This window comes from Chrysemys picta, chromosome 8, assembly GCF_011386835.1.
Source record: "Chrysemys picta bellii isolate R12L10 chromosome 8, ASM1138683v2, whole genome shotgun sequence".
NCBI classification, from domain to species: Eukaryota; Metazoa; Chordata; order Testudines; family Emydidae; genus Chrysemys; species Chrysemys picta.
Genome location: NC_088798.1, coordinates 102,809,863 through 102,825,473, shown reverse-complemented (window position 1 = coordinate 102,825,473; position 15,611 = coordinate 102,809,863). Strand labels below are relative to the sequence as shown.

The 15,611-nt window shown below is 46.2% G+C and overlaps 1 protein-coding gene across 3 annotated transcripts; it reads left to right on the top strand.

The window, feature by feature from the left end:
* Positions 1–2,461: 2,461 nt before the first annotated feature.
* LOC101937742 (uncharacterized) lies at positions 2,462–13,451 on the top strand. 3 transcript variants are annotated; one of them, XM_008166443.4, is made up of 3 exons: positions 2,465–2,617; positions 7,814–8,121; positions 11,169–13,451. In XM_008166443.4, exon 3 carries the CDS (start codon positions 11,171–11,173, stop codon positions 12,164–12,166), a length of 996 nt encoding a protein of 331 aa, XP_008164665.2. In that variant the 5' UTR covers positions 2,465–2,617; positions 7,814–8,121; positions 11,169–11,170; the 3' UTR covers positions 12,167–13,451. The 3 variants fall into 3 exon arrangements, with proteins under 3 accessions (XP_023959467.2, XP_008164665.2, XP_008164664.2); XM_024103699.3 differs by lacking the exon at positions 7,814–8,121 and having other exon boundaries at positions 2,462–2,617; XM_008166442.4 differs by lacking the exons at positions 2,465–2,617; positions 7,814–8,121 and adding an exon at positions 8,136–8,497.
* The last annotated feature ends 2,160 nt before the right edge of the window (positions 13,452–15,611 follow it).

Sequence of the window (15,611 nt, the reverse complement as noted above, 5' to 3'; positions counted from 1 at the left end):
GCAAAGAAACTCTCACTCTCTCTCTGATTTTTGAGGTCCTGCCTCATGATTCTAGGCCGTTTGAGGCTGGCAGTACTCAAGTTGATAAGAGACACGTTCTGAGCTCTGACAAACTTTGAGGAGGGTCAGTGATGCAGGCCCCCTGGTGCTCTGGAACTCCCAATTAATGCTCCATTTGACTTGTCTGGTCATTAGACATGCCTTGACATGCATAAGTACAGTGGGTAATTCAATCGGGGTCTGGGCAACACTCCCACTTTGGAAAGACTTACATAATCACAGGCTGCTGTCTCTGGCTCAGATCCTGCCAGCAGCTGTGTTGGTATGGCCCCGTATGCCTGCAATGTGTCCCTTAGGACCCACCCCGGTGCATCTGTGTGCCAGATCAGGCCAAATAGGTCATTGTCTTTCTTATGCGTCATAGAGATTCATATTTTGGAAAGCTACAGTAAAAATGTCACAAAAACATATTGCCTATAAAATACCAAACAAGAGAAGTGATTCCTTTCCATTGGATTTTGTCAGAACAAAAGCAGATTTTAGGGGGTGGGGACAACCTCCCCACCCCCCTCAGAATGCCCGAGAAATCAGTTCAAAGGCGAAGTCTGATTAGAAACAATTACTTTACTTAATACTAAATTACAGTGATAGAGCATCATTCACCTAAAATGGTCTCCAATGCCTTTGTAAACTCAGAGCCTGATGCTGGAGGTTGGAATTTAGGAGCCTAAGAGAGTTAGGCACCTAATTCTTTAAACCCATTAGGCAGTCCCAGCTGTGATCATTACACACGCAAGCAGTCCCATTCACAGGTATGCGGGGACATTTACAATCTATGGGCCTGATCCTGTACAACCCCCCTGTAGCTGATTAAGCTACTTCATGGAAATAATCCTTTGAGTGCCAAAGGAATTACTCCTGCGAGTAAAGTTACTTGTGTGTGTAAAGTTTCGGGAGCCAGGTCCTATAACGAGGGGCCACTTAAAAGCACCACTGAATTAAAAACATTTAACAGCAAAATTCCACGACAACAGTTTTGTGGCCTGATGCAATACCTACTGAAGTCAACGAGAAGAGTCCAGTTGGCTTCAGTGGCCATTGGATGAAGCCCTAGGAAAGGAAAAGAGGAAGAATTTCATATCTAGGGGTTTGCAGACACCTAAATAGAAGAGCCAGCTTTCAACTCATGTGCCTGTAGCAGAGCACAGGTTTTCCAATGAGCCTAATAATTAGGGTTACCATACGTCCGCTTTTTCCCGGACATGTCCGGCTTTTTGGTAATCAAACCCCCGTCCGAACATGTCCGGGAAAATGCCGGCCGGGCACTTCCCCTCCCGCGGCGGCTCTGCTCCTCCCCTGACTCTTTGGCTCTGTTTAAGAGCCGAGCGCTACGGGCTTCGGGCAGCCCCCACGCCTCCGGACCCTGCGCCGCCAGAGCCCGGGAGGGGAAGTGCCCGGCCGGGGGCGCAGGGTCCAGAGTCATGGGGGCTGCCCAAAGCCCTCGCGCTACCGGCTTCACGGTTTGCCGGGCAGCCTCCAGACCCTGGGCCCCCGGCTGGGCGCTTCCCCTCCCGGGCTCCAGCTGCGCTGGGGAAGCACCGGCCGGGGGCGCAGGGGCTGGGGGCTGCCCGGCAAACCGTGGAGCCAGTAGCGCTCGGGCAGCCCTTTTCGCGTGGCTGGGAATGGGAGGAAGGAGGGGGCGGAGTTGGGGCGGGGCCGGGGCGGAGTTGGGGCAGGGGCGGGGATGGGAAATGGGCAGGGCCAGGGCCCCATGGAGGGTCCTCTTTTTTTATTTGTTAAATATGGTAACCCTATAATAATAATAATCACACAGCAGCTGCCTGAATTTGGTGTTTGGTCTGTTGTGTGATTTACTACCTACTACATTCAAGCAAACCAAAATTCTCACCAGTGGTAAAACTAATGCGGGAGGGAGGAAGCCGGGGAGAGAAGAGAGAGGGTAAGAAATCACCCAACTCAACTGTATTTTTACGACAATCAGAGGCAGCTATCCCAGCTCTAAGACCGTCAGTTTGGATGAAATATGGTCAGTGTACATAGAAGTGACGACTTCTTTTGCGTGCCCAACACAAGACACTGAAGGCTTCTTTTAAAAAAGGTGCCGAGTACCTGCAGATCCCATTTATTATAACTAGAGCTATCTGGTCTCCACATTTCTGCAAATCAGGCCCCTGTAGTGGTTTAAATTGGGCTTCTAAAAAAATATGGAGATCCTCCCCCCCTTCCCCCCAAAATAAAAATCAATGATCACTTTGAAAGTTTAGCCCGAAAAGCTCCGACTAAGCTCTGGATGACCAATAGCTAGTTACACACTCAGTGGCATGAGCACTGCTCCCTTTGCTGTTTTCCTTTATTGTTAATCCCAGTCCGTTATGGTTTTCATGCACACAGGAATGCTGATTTATTGCATTCACTCTGGAGGGTATAAATACAGAATTACTGGGGAGGGGAGGTGTCCACGCCAAAGCTTTCTTCAAAAGGGCACGAGAGAAACATCAGCCACTTCCAGAAGAGACAGAGAGCCTTTAAGAGCCTCAGCGTGGTCACGTTTTGGACAATCCTTTTGAAGAAACGCAAGAGAAGGGCTGCGGTGAAGGTAAGGTAAAGAAAAATAAAGTAGTGCTCTGCACAAGCTGAGGGCAATATTAAATGTTTGTGTGTGAGTGTGTGTGTGTGTGTATATATAGTTGGTATTTGCAAAAGAAACCATTTACACTTAAAACATTTAATTAAATAAAAGTAGGAAAACGATTGCGAAGAACAGAGTAGTTTAAAAGGATTTAAATAACTATTCCAATATTCTTAGATTCAAGCAAATGCAATTTTACTACACGGTCCTCAGAGAGCTGGAATAAACAAAGCATTGTGCTTTGATATTTGACCAAAACATTTGATCTGAAAAATTATATTTTTACTGTAGGTCAGAGTGGCAAAGGTGAACTTTATTGTAGTGCCTCCCAAATATTGTGCAACACTCAGGTCACACCAAGACTTGACCTGCAACCTTATTCACACAAGTCAGTCCCTACTCACAAGAGAGTCACATGGAGATTCCCCTGGTTACCGGTTTTCTGGATCAGGCCATGGCTCTGTCAAGAAGGGGTAAGGCTACAGCAGAACAGAGTGATGTCTGCTCAAACAAATGCATCTCAGGAGTACTCTATAAAAAGGAACAACATGCACAAGCATGTGTTGTTATTCCCCACCCCCATTCAGACTAGTCATTTTCTCCATTGAGGCTATCCCAGGTATTTGTAACCCATCTGCTTATGTAAATGTAATCGGAGTTTTCCATTCTACAGTAATTACTATCCTTGCAAGGCAAGGAGGGGAAATTTAAGCCCCAAGTAGTTGCTGGTAGCTTTCTATACCTATTCTTGCCCTTTGAAGACAACACATTGTCCCATAGTATTCAGTGCATTTGTAATAAACTAAGGCAGTGTTTCCTCAACCCAGTGGGTTGCAACCCACAGGAGGGTCACAAAGAGAATCAGGGTGATCACAAGATACGGAAAGTTCTATAACAATCCAAAGGCTTGTCTACTCCAGGGAAATTGATCAGAGTAGTTATCCCTAGAGGGAGCTATTCTGGAATACCTTCCTCTAGAATAATTACTCTGCTCACAAAGCAAAGTAATTATTCTGGAATAAAAGCATTTGTATTCCAGATCAGAGTGTCCACACAGGGGAGTTATTTCAAAATAGCTAAATTATACTGGAATAGCTAGGACAGTCAATTTCACCCACGTAGAAAAGGCCCAAAGTAAAGACAATCTCATTCCTCACACTCCCTTATCCTTCAAGGTCAAATGTTCTCTGTCAAGCTCTCAGAATATACAAAAATAATATAAGCAGAGTAAAAAAAAAAAAAAAAGCTAAGGGAGTTGTGAACATTTTTGATTGAAGGTTGCCAATCTGATAAGGTTGAGAAATACTGAAGTAAGGAATACATTCTCTCTTGCTATTGAGGAGCTAGACAAAGCACATTCAAGGCCCAGCTTTCACATGCTGTATTTTCCACACAAAACACCGTTGCTTTATTTAATAAATCGTATGTAAAAAAATAGGATCAAAATCAGACCCAGTCTTCATAGACGTGTAGCGTGTTGACATAAGGTGGAAACAGCAGGAGTCAGCTAGAAAAGCCAGACTGATGCCGTTTAACGCTGCATGATCCGAATTCAGGAAAGCACTTAAGAACATGCCTAAATCCATCCTTAGTCAGGAAAGTCTTACTGACGTGCTTAAGTGCTTTCCTGAATTGGGGCCCGTATGACTTATGGCTCACCATTTCACAGGGAAGCTCAAATTAATCCGGACTATGGTTAGTGGTATGGGGAAGTCAGCGCTTGAAACCCTCTTAAACCAAAGAAATCTCATGGCAACCCAGTTTAAAACTGTATCGTAGATTGAGTGGTAGACAAGAGGTCCTGAATTAAGACAGGTAGTCTTTTCCCATCCCCCTCCTCCCCCAGTTCTACATAATTATATTGAGATAATTGCAATGGTTCGGGCTGAAGGGCAAATTCAATCAGTGCTATTTCATTCATTTACATGTCAGGGGACTGACTACAAGGATGCAGAAGGAGCCTTTGATTCACAAATCTAGTGCATCTCGATGGCAGATGTTGCCTGTTTTTAAAAGATCATTTAGAGCCGTAGTGATAAATTAGATGGGTTTAGGGCCATCTGGTTGGAATTCTGTCCTCCCTGAATTGCAATGTAAAAAAGTTCTGAAGAACAAACTCCTGAGTTCTACTCTGAGCTCCATCTGGGGTAAATCTGGACTAACTCCACTGACATCTGTGGAGCTACTCCAGATTTATTCCAGTGTAAACAAGAGCAGAATGAGGTTTGCTGCTTAGCCGGTCGGGTGGGTAAGGGTTCATTTACAGGGGGAAAATTATCACGTAGCCCCGTTAAATGTGCACAACAGCTCCTCTTTGCTGTACATCAAGATACAGCAATTGAGACGGGAGTTGGAGGATTCTCCTATTGGAGACATTGGATGAATATCTCCTTGTCCATCAACTTAATAATGATAAACTTGACTATGTTAAGTCCATGAGCATGGTGTTGTTCACACAAATTCTGGCATTTCCACTCTGGATTTTTTCTTAGCCGCGGTGTATTGGGTATTTCTGAATTGCATTTTAATTTTTTGTCCTCACATTTTCCCTCTCACCACACAAAATCGAGGGAAGACACTTTACGATTCAAGATGGTTTTGGAAACTATACAGCGAGGCCTGATCCTACCAAGTGTTGCCTCTAAAGTGCTGAGGTTCATTTCCCCACCAACATACGTACTTCTATCTAGGACATACGTCAGTAGAAGTTGAGGGTGACCAGCACCTCACAGACTCAGGAGTTGGCCATGAGTGACAGCATGGTTGTTTCCTCTGGTCTTTGATTCTAAGGCTGAGCATCATATTAAGTAGTTAGTAGCAACGGGGAGGTGCTGTGTTAGTAAAACCCCCAGTAAGTGTGTTTTACAGGTCCTCCCCCTCCCCCCTGCAGTGCTGATCCACAAAGAATCGGAGTCTGATACAGCCCCAGACAAAGTTTGGGCTCTTTAGCTCAAGCTGCAGCAGTTTGTGCTTTGCCCGCATGCTCGGGGTTCAGCTGATCACCATATTTGGGGTCGGGAAGGAATTTTCCTCCAGGGTAGATTGGCAGAGGCCCTGGAGGTTTTTCGCCTTCCTCCGCAGCATGGGGCAGGGGTCGCTTGCTGGAGGATTCTCAGCGATTTGAAGTCTTTAAATCATGATTTGGGGACTTCAACAGCTAAGTCAAGGGAGAGAATTATTCCAGGAGTGGGTGGGTCAGCTTTTGTGGCCTGCATCATGCGGGAGGTCAGACTAGATGATCATAATGGTCCCTTCTGACCTTAGAGTCTATGAGTCTCCTGCCCATTGTATTGGCCAAAATGGCGGCCACCTCATTAACATCCATTTTGCCACCCTTATTCACGGTGCATAGTATCTTACTCCATGAGTGATCACATCAGGGGTGAAAGTAAAATTGAGCTCTTACCGGTATGGGGCCAGCTCTGGGAATCCCCTCCCACCCCAGAAGAGGCAGGGCCTCAGGCAGAAGGGGCAGGGCTGGGGTCAGCGTCCCCCAGCCAACCAGCCCGCCCATCTGCACTGCTTGGCCTGCACCACCTGGGGTTCCAGCGGCGACTTAAAGAGCCCGGGGCTGGAGTCCTGGGCCCTTTTAAATCGCGGCCCCAGGGCAGCTACTTAGTTTGCCCCTCCACCCCCGTCAGCAGCAGGGTCCTTTGCCACAGCAGTGCTGTAACATCACTGCCCCTTTTACGCTCCCCATCTGTGGCCCTGCTGGGTTGTCGCTGCCCCTTTTGCACTCTTCCTCTCCCCCCCCCCCACCCGCGTGCCATCAGTTGCCCTGGCGGTATGGACCCGGCAGGGCAACCAATTGGGGGGGGGCACAAAAGGGACAGCAACGTTAAAGCATCAGCCACAGCAGCACTTTAAAGTCAGCGGTAGGGGCCAGTACTGGCTGTTACTTTTTACCCGTACCACCTTACGTTCACCCCTGGATCACATGGAAATGAAGCGGACTTTAGAAGCTCACATTAAGGGCTTACAATGAAGGTAACTTTTAAACAACTGACCGAGTTCTTGCATCCCTGCAGAAGACGGGATAATGGTGCTGACCCACCTTTGTCTAACACGGAGGTGTGTGGATTAAGGAATGCTATGGTAATGCTCAGGGCCAGCTCCAGGCACCAGCCCAGCAAGCTGGTGCTTGGGGCGGCACATGGAAGGGGGCGGCACATCTGGCTCTTCGGCGGTGGGTCCCTCAGTCCCTCTCGGCGGGAAGGACCGACCACCGAATTGCCGCTGAAGAAGCGGCAGCGGTAGAGTCGCGGCGGAAGTGCCACAGGTCGCAGTTTTGTTTTGTTTTTTGGCTGCTTGGGGCGGCAAAACCCCTGGAGCCGGTCCTGGTATTGCTAAGCAGCAGCATTGAAGATTCATTTTTGGTGCAGCAAAACACACTGGCCAATAGATCTATAGCTAAAGTGATGCTGACGAGCTAGTAATAAAATGGTCATTCCCCGTAATCTGGAGCCTTTCCTCATCCTTTCTTTCTGGTTTATTTGTAGGACAGTAGTGGTGTCCCAAATAGGCAAGGTATTGTAAATAAAGATAGGAAGACTGTCCCTGCTCCAAAGAACTTGCAAACTAAAGAGATCTACAGAGGCAGCGTAGGGCAAAGCATGAAACCTACAAAGTAGTCAAGATGATGGTTGGCACATGGCATGAGAGCTCCATGTCATAGCATATATAATGAAAACATCTTTACTATATATATCCTTCCTGTATACATAGAATGGACCAGATGTGCCACATCCCTCTTTAGGCACTATTCTATAATACAAAACAACTACTAAGTCCACAACCCTGATCAGGACCCCATCGTGCTAGGGATTGTGTACACACACACACACACTCTCTCTCTCTCTCTCTCTCTCTCTCTCCCCCCCCTCCGAACCCGAAGACTTACAATCTAACCAGACGAAGAAACAGGTAGGAGGGCAAAGAGAGGGGAAGTGATTTGCCCATGGTCACACAGCAGGTCAGTGGCAGATCCAGGAAGAGAACTAGATTTGCCAACTCCCAGTCCAGTGCTCTATCCACTAGTCCAAACTGTGCTGTTCACTTTGTGCCACTGTGGTGCGAGAGACACAGAAGCCATCTGGATCTCCTTCTCAGTGGGGATAGAGGCAACATAACAACCCTAAGCACCTCTCTTCCTGCCACCTCTAGCACAGCAAGCTTGTCGTGGGCAGTGTGGAGAGGAGCAGACCGGGGCATGCTGTACTCTGGCTATCCCCATTTGGCAGACTGTCTCTTGGGATCCTTCGCTAGCTGGCATAAATTAGTGCAGCCAACAGGCTCTTCTAAAACTTCAGACGGCTCCAGGATCAAGGAACTGTAACCAGCTCCCTTGTCTTTCTCCCTCACCCCTACCTGAAGCTAGCAACTGAGAATCAAGACGAATATATTGCTAGTATTTTCACACCGACTCCGTGCAACGCACAAACAGCTGCTCTCTTCCTGTGGCTCCAGGACACGTACGTAACAATACATTTACCTTTTACTCTCTGAAAATTATAACTGATCACCACCACATTCCCAAAGCAAAGAGGATTTGCTGCCGAGGCCGTTTTGCTGCCAATACCCTGGTCCTGCCTTGCTGATTCCATTCTGCCTTTCCAGTAATACAAGGCATTTATCAAATTAGGATTCTCAGGAAATGCAAGGGATCCAGCAGTCTATATTTAGCAACAACAACAAAAGAACAGCACAATCAGCTGACTGGAAGCTGTTAGCCTGATGCACAGTCCAGTTTTAGACAGCATAATCTTCCGTCTTGGAAACAAGGAGAGAAAGGTGCTGAAAACTGAAGATTAGAAATACAGCCAGCTATAAAAGAGAAAAAATATCCAGGTAAGGAAAAAGGAGGGTGCCTCAAAAGCTGGAATTGAAATAGATCCTTTGTCTGGAGTGCTGCTTAAATGGGATCACAGCCATTAGAGCTTGTGAATCTTCAGGGATCTCAAACACAGGGGAGCCCACATATCTGTAGGTTCAGTAGGTATTGCTATTCCCACCCTGCACCTAGCCAGGGGACTAGGTGGGTCACAGGGCCTAGCCCTGTCACATGGCCTCTGCGTGGCTTTCTAGCACCGCGGTGCTGATGTGATCTCAGCTGAATTCTGTCTGAGTTCAGCCAGGTCAGACAGATCTGTGAGAGTGTGCAGAGGAGGGGAAGCCCCTAAAAACAGTAAAGTGGCTGCATTGGCTTGGGCCAGCCCTGAGTATCCCGCACGATTCCCTGGGTAAGTACATGGGTGGCTAGCCCAAGCTGCTGCCCGTGCCACCCCACCCTGCTATTTTTAGGGGGTAGCTGGAGCAGAGCTAGTGCATCTGTCTACCTGAGCTGGGAAGTGCACCTCTCAACTGCTGTGTAGATGTACCGCAAGTCTGAAATCAACCCACTGCCATTTGAAGGTTTCATTGGAAATACATAATTGGATTGTTGTTTGCTCTGGGAGAAGGGGCCATGTGAGCAAGAAAGGAAGTTAATGGGAGTTGCAGGTACCCAGCCCCTTTGAACACCAGGCCATTCCTCTAGGTGCCCAAGTACACATTGGGATATTTAACTCGAAAACACCCACTTTTGGACAGCTGGGCCCTGATCCTGCTATCACGGACACTGATGGCAACACACCGACGGGAGCAAAAATCAGGACCTAATTTTCTTGCCTAGAGGCTTTAAAAAAAGAGGAAGAGTAGATGGAAAAGAAGGGAAGTAAAAAGCAAACCTAACACCTGCTTTAAACAGATGGGATTTATTTTAAATTCAACAATTTCTGGGCTTGGTTTACTTTTCTGGTTGTATCTAAGGGCAGGTCTACACTACTGCTTAAGTCGATCTAACTTGCATCGCTCAGGGGTGTGAAGACACACCCTGAGCAATGCAAGTTACAGCGACCTAAGCGCTGTCCACACCTGCGCTATGTCAGCGGGAGACGCTCTCTCATCAGCATAGAGCGTCTTCACCAGATGCGCTACAGCGGTGCCTATGTAGCACTACTAGTGTAGACCTGCTCTAAGATAAAAACCAGGAACAGAGCAGAGCAGAAGGGAGAGTACACAGCAATTTCTACACTGGGTGCTGAGTATGAACAGATTGTTTGCATTTTATACGTTGTCAACTTGCTGTAGAGGTTCAACAAAGCCCAGATTTATTTCCGGCAATCAAGAAAATGATATATGCATATAAATACCTAATTATGCACATAAGCATACAGTGGAGTTTGTACCATTCTGACTGAGTATTCTCATACAAGACTGATGAAGGGAGCCTGGGAAACTTAAATTCATAACTCTACTAGACACTGAAAACCATGGACTCAGAGACACTGATTTTATGGCTCATTACAACAATTTGTAATACACCTCACTGCCTGCTAACCTTTAACTACCCACTTCATTTTAAGTGGGCTCCTACAGCATGTGAGAGCCCCTTAGGCTGAACGAGCTGTTCCAACTTGTATTTAGCTAAGACACTCTGGTTACTTCCCCAGATCCGAAGAAGAGCTCTATGAAGCTTGAAAACTTGTACCTTCCACCAACAGAAGTTGGTCCAATAAAAGACATTATCTCACCCACCTTGTCTCTCTTGTAACTGTGTTTTCCCCAGGATATAACACTGCAAACAATTTAGAAGACAGTCAAGCACTGGATAAAGGGCATAATATGATCATTTCTGCCAGAAAATACTTTAAACCAATAAACAAACTGGAAACAGCACTCTGAGAATTGAAACAATCCTTAAGATTTTATGCTAGTTGATAAACAATTCCCACTGACGTGGGTGGGAGCAGTGCAGGAGCCCCGAACATCAAGAACTGCATGTAATACTCATATTGTGATGGGCCTACATTTTATTCCCCTTGCATCTGCATAAGCAGAGCAGAATTACATTTATTTATACAACCACCGGAACAGATGAATGTGAGGACATTTTTGCACCATCATGTACCTTATTTCTGAGCCTTATGGAAAAGCTCAAACATAATGTCCATTGAATATCAGATATTTCCCCTACTAACTAGGGCCCAATCCCACACTTTTCTCAGGCAAGCCACCCAGTTATACTGCACTACACACAACAGGGGAGCGAATGAGTAAGGACAGCAGGCAGGAGCCCCCATTAGGCCTCTGCTGATAATCGTGCTCCTCCAAAACTCACTGTACTAGAATGATATTGTGCAAATCTGTGGATTGTTTAGGTGTTTTTCCCTTGCATTGTTTTAGAAAGGAACAAAGTTACTGCCAGGGATTTCAGCTGCGTAAGCTTCTTTATTGAATTGTTTTTCCTTGACCAGGTCTGAGTAATCAATCATGTGGTATATTTTGTTTTCTGAAACCCTTGAAATAAAGATTTAGTAACGGTATTGCTCTAAAGTTCCCAGGTACACTACTGCTTACTTCTTGACTACAGCGGGGGTGGGGGAGAGAGAGGTCATATGAAATTTACAGAAATGCCAGAGTTCCTGTAACATAGCGGATCATTTTCATATACTAATAACATCGTGTATATTCTTTGCAGCAATGGCACCCCGCATACGACTGACTATATCAAAGCCTCTCCCAACCATCTGTGAAACCCAGGAGGAAGTTTTAGAAGATGTAACCAGCAATGCAAAAGGCTTTGGGAGCTTCTCTATCGACTCAGATTCTTGTTCCAGTGACGACTACCTTCAATCTATCTGTCATTTAGCAAGACCCACCTTCCCAGTGCTTCCTGAAAACAACGGTGTGTTTCAAGACAAGAAGGTATTAGAAACCCTCCAAAGAGTGTCCTGGTTCCCAAAGCTGGCAGTGGCACAGCAAGTCATTCCAAAGTGCAAACTGACCAACATCTTCTCAGACATGATGTCTTTAGAAAAAGTTAGTTTAGTACTTGACAATGCAAAGCTATACCCCTGTACCAGGGCTGATCCACTAGAACAGTTGTACGCACAAGCGGAGAAGACACGACACTACAGGGGTTCTGTTTATGGTGAAAGCTCTAGCACTGATGACTCACAGCGTAGGGGGGATGAAATTCATCCATCCACCCCTCAAGAAAAAACAGAAAAACAAGATCTAGCTGGGGTATTCCGTTTTCCAAGGCTTCCCTCTCCAAGACCAACAGAGAGAGAAAATAGCTGCCCAGAGCAGAAGTGTCTGAAAAGCAATAAGATAATGGCTGTTTCTGAAAATGATCAAACTCAGAAAGAAAACTGCACCATATTTATTGATGGTAAACGGATATGGCCACACCCACCCAGAGAGAAACAGCAAGGAAACAAGGGTTTGAGCTGCCCCCTACGAAGACAATGTGCTGTGTTCAGAACAGCAGGTGGCACTGAAAAAGAAGAAGAGCTGAAATCTTCTAGCGATAACAAAACTGTGAAGGGAGAGGTTCTTAATAAGCAACGTTACCCACAATGCTTTCAGGTAGATAAAAAAGCCATGATCCATAGCTGGATCTCTGAGTGCAAGTGTGCCTGGAAAGGAGCAAAGGTTAAAGGTTGCCTACTTCCTGCCATCGCAGAAATATGAAAACGTGATGCTGAGTAGCTGCATCTTTTGCAAGACATTGTGGCCACGGCTGTCTTAAATTCCTCCCTGCTACCTGCATGCGTTGTGCAGAGAAGAGGGGTGCAGTATACATGGTTACAATGAAGCAGATACATTTGTGATCCATTACATCTCTCTAACGTGGCTATGCTTTAAAAAAAGGAGAGCTCTAAAGACCGAACTACTGAGTCGGCTCTCAGATACGCAGGCATTTGTAACAGCGTCTCTCCTTGGCTCAGCAACTCCTTTTGCACATGCCTGTCTTGTGCTCTGAGAACGGCTGTAATAATACGGGTTTCAGGGTAGCAGCCGTGTTAGTCTGTATCCTCAAAAAGAACAGGAGTACTTGTGGCACCTCAGAGACTAACAAATTTTTGGTATGATGTCCATCTGCTTGCATTTGGAAAGGAAGATGATGTCTGTCTGTATCTGTTAGTCTCTAAGGTGCCACAAGTACTCCTGTACTTTTTGTAATAATACGTGTCTCTACATCAGAGATGGAGACATCAGTCAGGTACATTAAACAGGGGAAACAGCTGTTTAGAAGTGGGATGTGTAATCTGTAGGAGCATCAAGCCAATGGTGGTTTACAGCACATGCCAAAATTGGCACACGTCCCACCCCTGGATGGATTCACTCTGCAAGGAAAGTCCTGCAGGATGCTTAGACAGCACTATATGTGCTTTTTGACACAAGTGCAGGTTCGGGAAGAGGCTTGTCAGCCTCACTGCTAACTTCTCATTTGACAGCTGGCGGGTTAAACATTTCAACATGTAAATGCTCTAAAAATGATGCGGTCTCATTGATAAACTCAATCCATTAGCATGCGAGGTGGAAAATACAAAAACCTCCTTGGGCAGAATTCTCCTCGTGCGTACCCCAGTGTGGCTCTGTTAACTTCACTAGAAGCATGTTTGATTTAGGCTGGCAAGGGAGGAGAATCAGACACTCTGTGTGTAGCAGCTTGTACAGTAACATGCCAGTGCTTGTCTTGTGATGCTATTATTGTAGTTTAGTGAAAACTGTCTGCTTTTTCACTGCTATTACAGACTCAAGTGAATTTCCAGCAGCCCAGGCAGGGCCGGCTCCAGGCACCAGCCGACCAAGCACGTGCTTGGGGCGGCACCTTGTAAGGGGCGGCCAATCTTCGGGTGCTGGGGCGGCACTCTGGGGGGGGGGTTTTTGGTTCAGCGGGGCAGCGCTCAAGATTTTGTTTGTTTGTTTCAGCCAGGCAGTCCTCGGGGGTTGTTTGTTTCGGCGGGGCAGAGCTGGGGGGTGTTGTGTTTTGGCAGGGGAGGGTGGCACTCGGGGGGGGTTGTTACAGCAGGGCGGCGCTTGGGGGGGGGATTGTTACAGTGCAGTGGGATGGCGCTGCGCGGTGCTCGGGGGGTTGTTATGGGGGTGCTTTTGGGGGGGGGGGGGGGAGGTTGCTTGGGGCGGCAAAAAAGTTAGAGCCGGCCCTGAGCCCAGGTACTGGCATTCTCTTCAGAGTTATGCTCTTCTCTGCCTGTGCATACTAAGTTTTTGATTATGCTTATGCACCGATACTTAAACAGTGGGACTGTGTGTGTGATAGCTTTTAAGATGTAGAGAACAAATAGATTGCAAACAGATTCTGCAACCCTATTGCACTCTAGAATGAGTAGTGTTGTACAGAGGCAGCATAGTCTAGTGATTAAGGCAGACGATTGGAAGTCAGAGGATCCTGTTTGAGGCCCAACTCTGCTAGCGTAGCAGCATGGGCTAGCCACTCTGCATACAAACCCGCCCAGACCCCTGGGTCACTACTCAGGGTCGCTAGCCCCTGCCCGTGCTACTGAGGGTACATCACTATTTTTAGCATGCTAGCTTGAGAAGAGCTAGCATGAGTATGTCTCATGGAGCTGGGTGTGTAATTCCCTGCTCAAAGGGTAAATGTGGCCTTAGTGTGTTGCCTTGGGCAAGTTAATTTCTGTGCCTGTCTCCTCACCTATACTGAGGGGCTAATAATACTGACTTACCTTTGTGTGAAGTGCTGTGAGAGCCAAGGAGGAGAAGCTCTTTGTATGTGGCCTGTAAGAGTAGTCTCTCTCTCCAGGTACACTGAACCCTACAGTATATACAAAGCAAGCCATCGTTTGTTAACGTTACATCTGTAGTGATACCAGTGAGAGAGAGATACTGAGTCATGAATCTGGATTTCCCCTAAGACAGAGCACAAACCAGCAGGTCACCATGTTGGACGCATGAAAGAGGCATATGAAAAATGACTGATTCCGTGAATGTGCAATGCATGTGCATTTTAACCACAAAAGTGGTCAGGGATGTCTATGGCTCAGTCAACATTTTAAAAACAAATGTAGAGACAGTTTAAAATAAACTCCTTTCTATTTTAATCCTCCTTTAATTACAGCTATTTATTGCGGTGCAATTTAGATTTATTAGTTACTTTGTACAGATGAGCGTCTAAATGGATATAAGGGGACGCCAATGACTACTTGAGAGGATTGCAGGAGTACTTAGCGACTTAGAGGTGAGAAAGCCTCCACAACAACCAAATTGATTATAGCTCCACCATTTAAAAGGTTGTGAACAGACTTAAAACACACATTTCATTACTCACAGAAGGATGCACATCTCACTCCATAACCAGTGGAGAAATGCAGGGGAAAATGTCTGCAAAATATTACCAGTAGCGAATCAGTTTGCAGACAGAAGAACAAGGAGAGAAACCTGTGTGTGGTGCTGAAGCTTAAAAGAGAAACGTTTATGATTACAAAGTGTAATCATGAAAGATGCTCAGAAGCTATTTCTGAAAAACCCTGGTGGGATTAAAGCCTGGGCGCAGATTCTCATCAGCACCTACTGGCTAGTAGGTAAGTTTGAAGCTGTAGACACCTCACCTTTCTGACCCGTGTAGACCCTGAATATTTTTTTTGCATTCCACTACAGCATGATAAGCTGTTGAGCTGAGAAGCTTTTCATTTAATTTTCTTAATGTATGACTTGGCCAGATGGAAAATCTACAACGGCCCAGGGGAGAGAGGTTTTAGGGGAGTAAAAGATATCATCTCTAGCTTTTACAACTCACAGAACAATGGTGAATAACTGGAAGGCTGCCTGCCAGCCTGCCTTGTTTTCTCTTTGTGCTTTGCTCCCTTCTGTATGTATTAACTGTTCTCTTGAGGCACCATCTGGAGTGAAAGGATGCTGTGTCCCCCTCTTCCCCTCAATAATTACTCTCCAAGTAAATATTTATGAGGCTGCAATGCCTAGCAAATCTGTGCCTATTGTATGTACCACCAATAAACAGAAACGTGTTTATGTGTGAGAGAGTAAGTAAATAAAAACATTCAATAAGATTGTTGCAGTACCTGCTCTTTTCAATGCAGCTGTTACCTGTATGACATTTAGGCCACGCGACCGTTTGTATGACGTGTATGTGCAA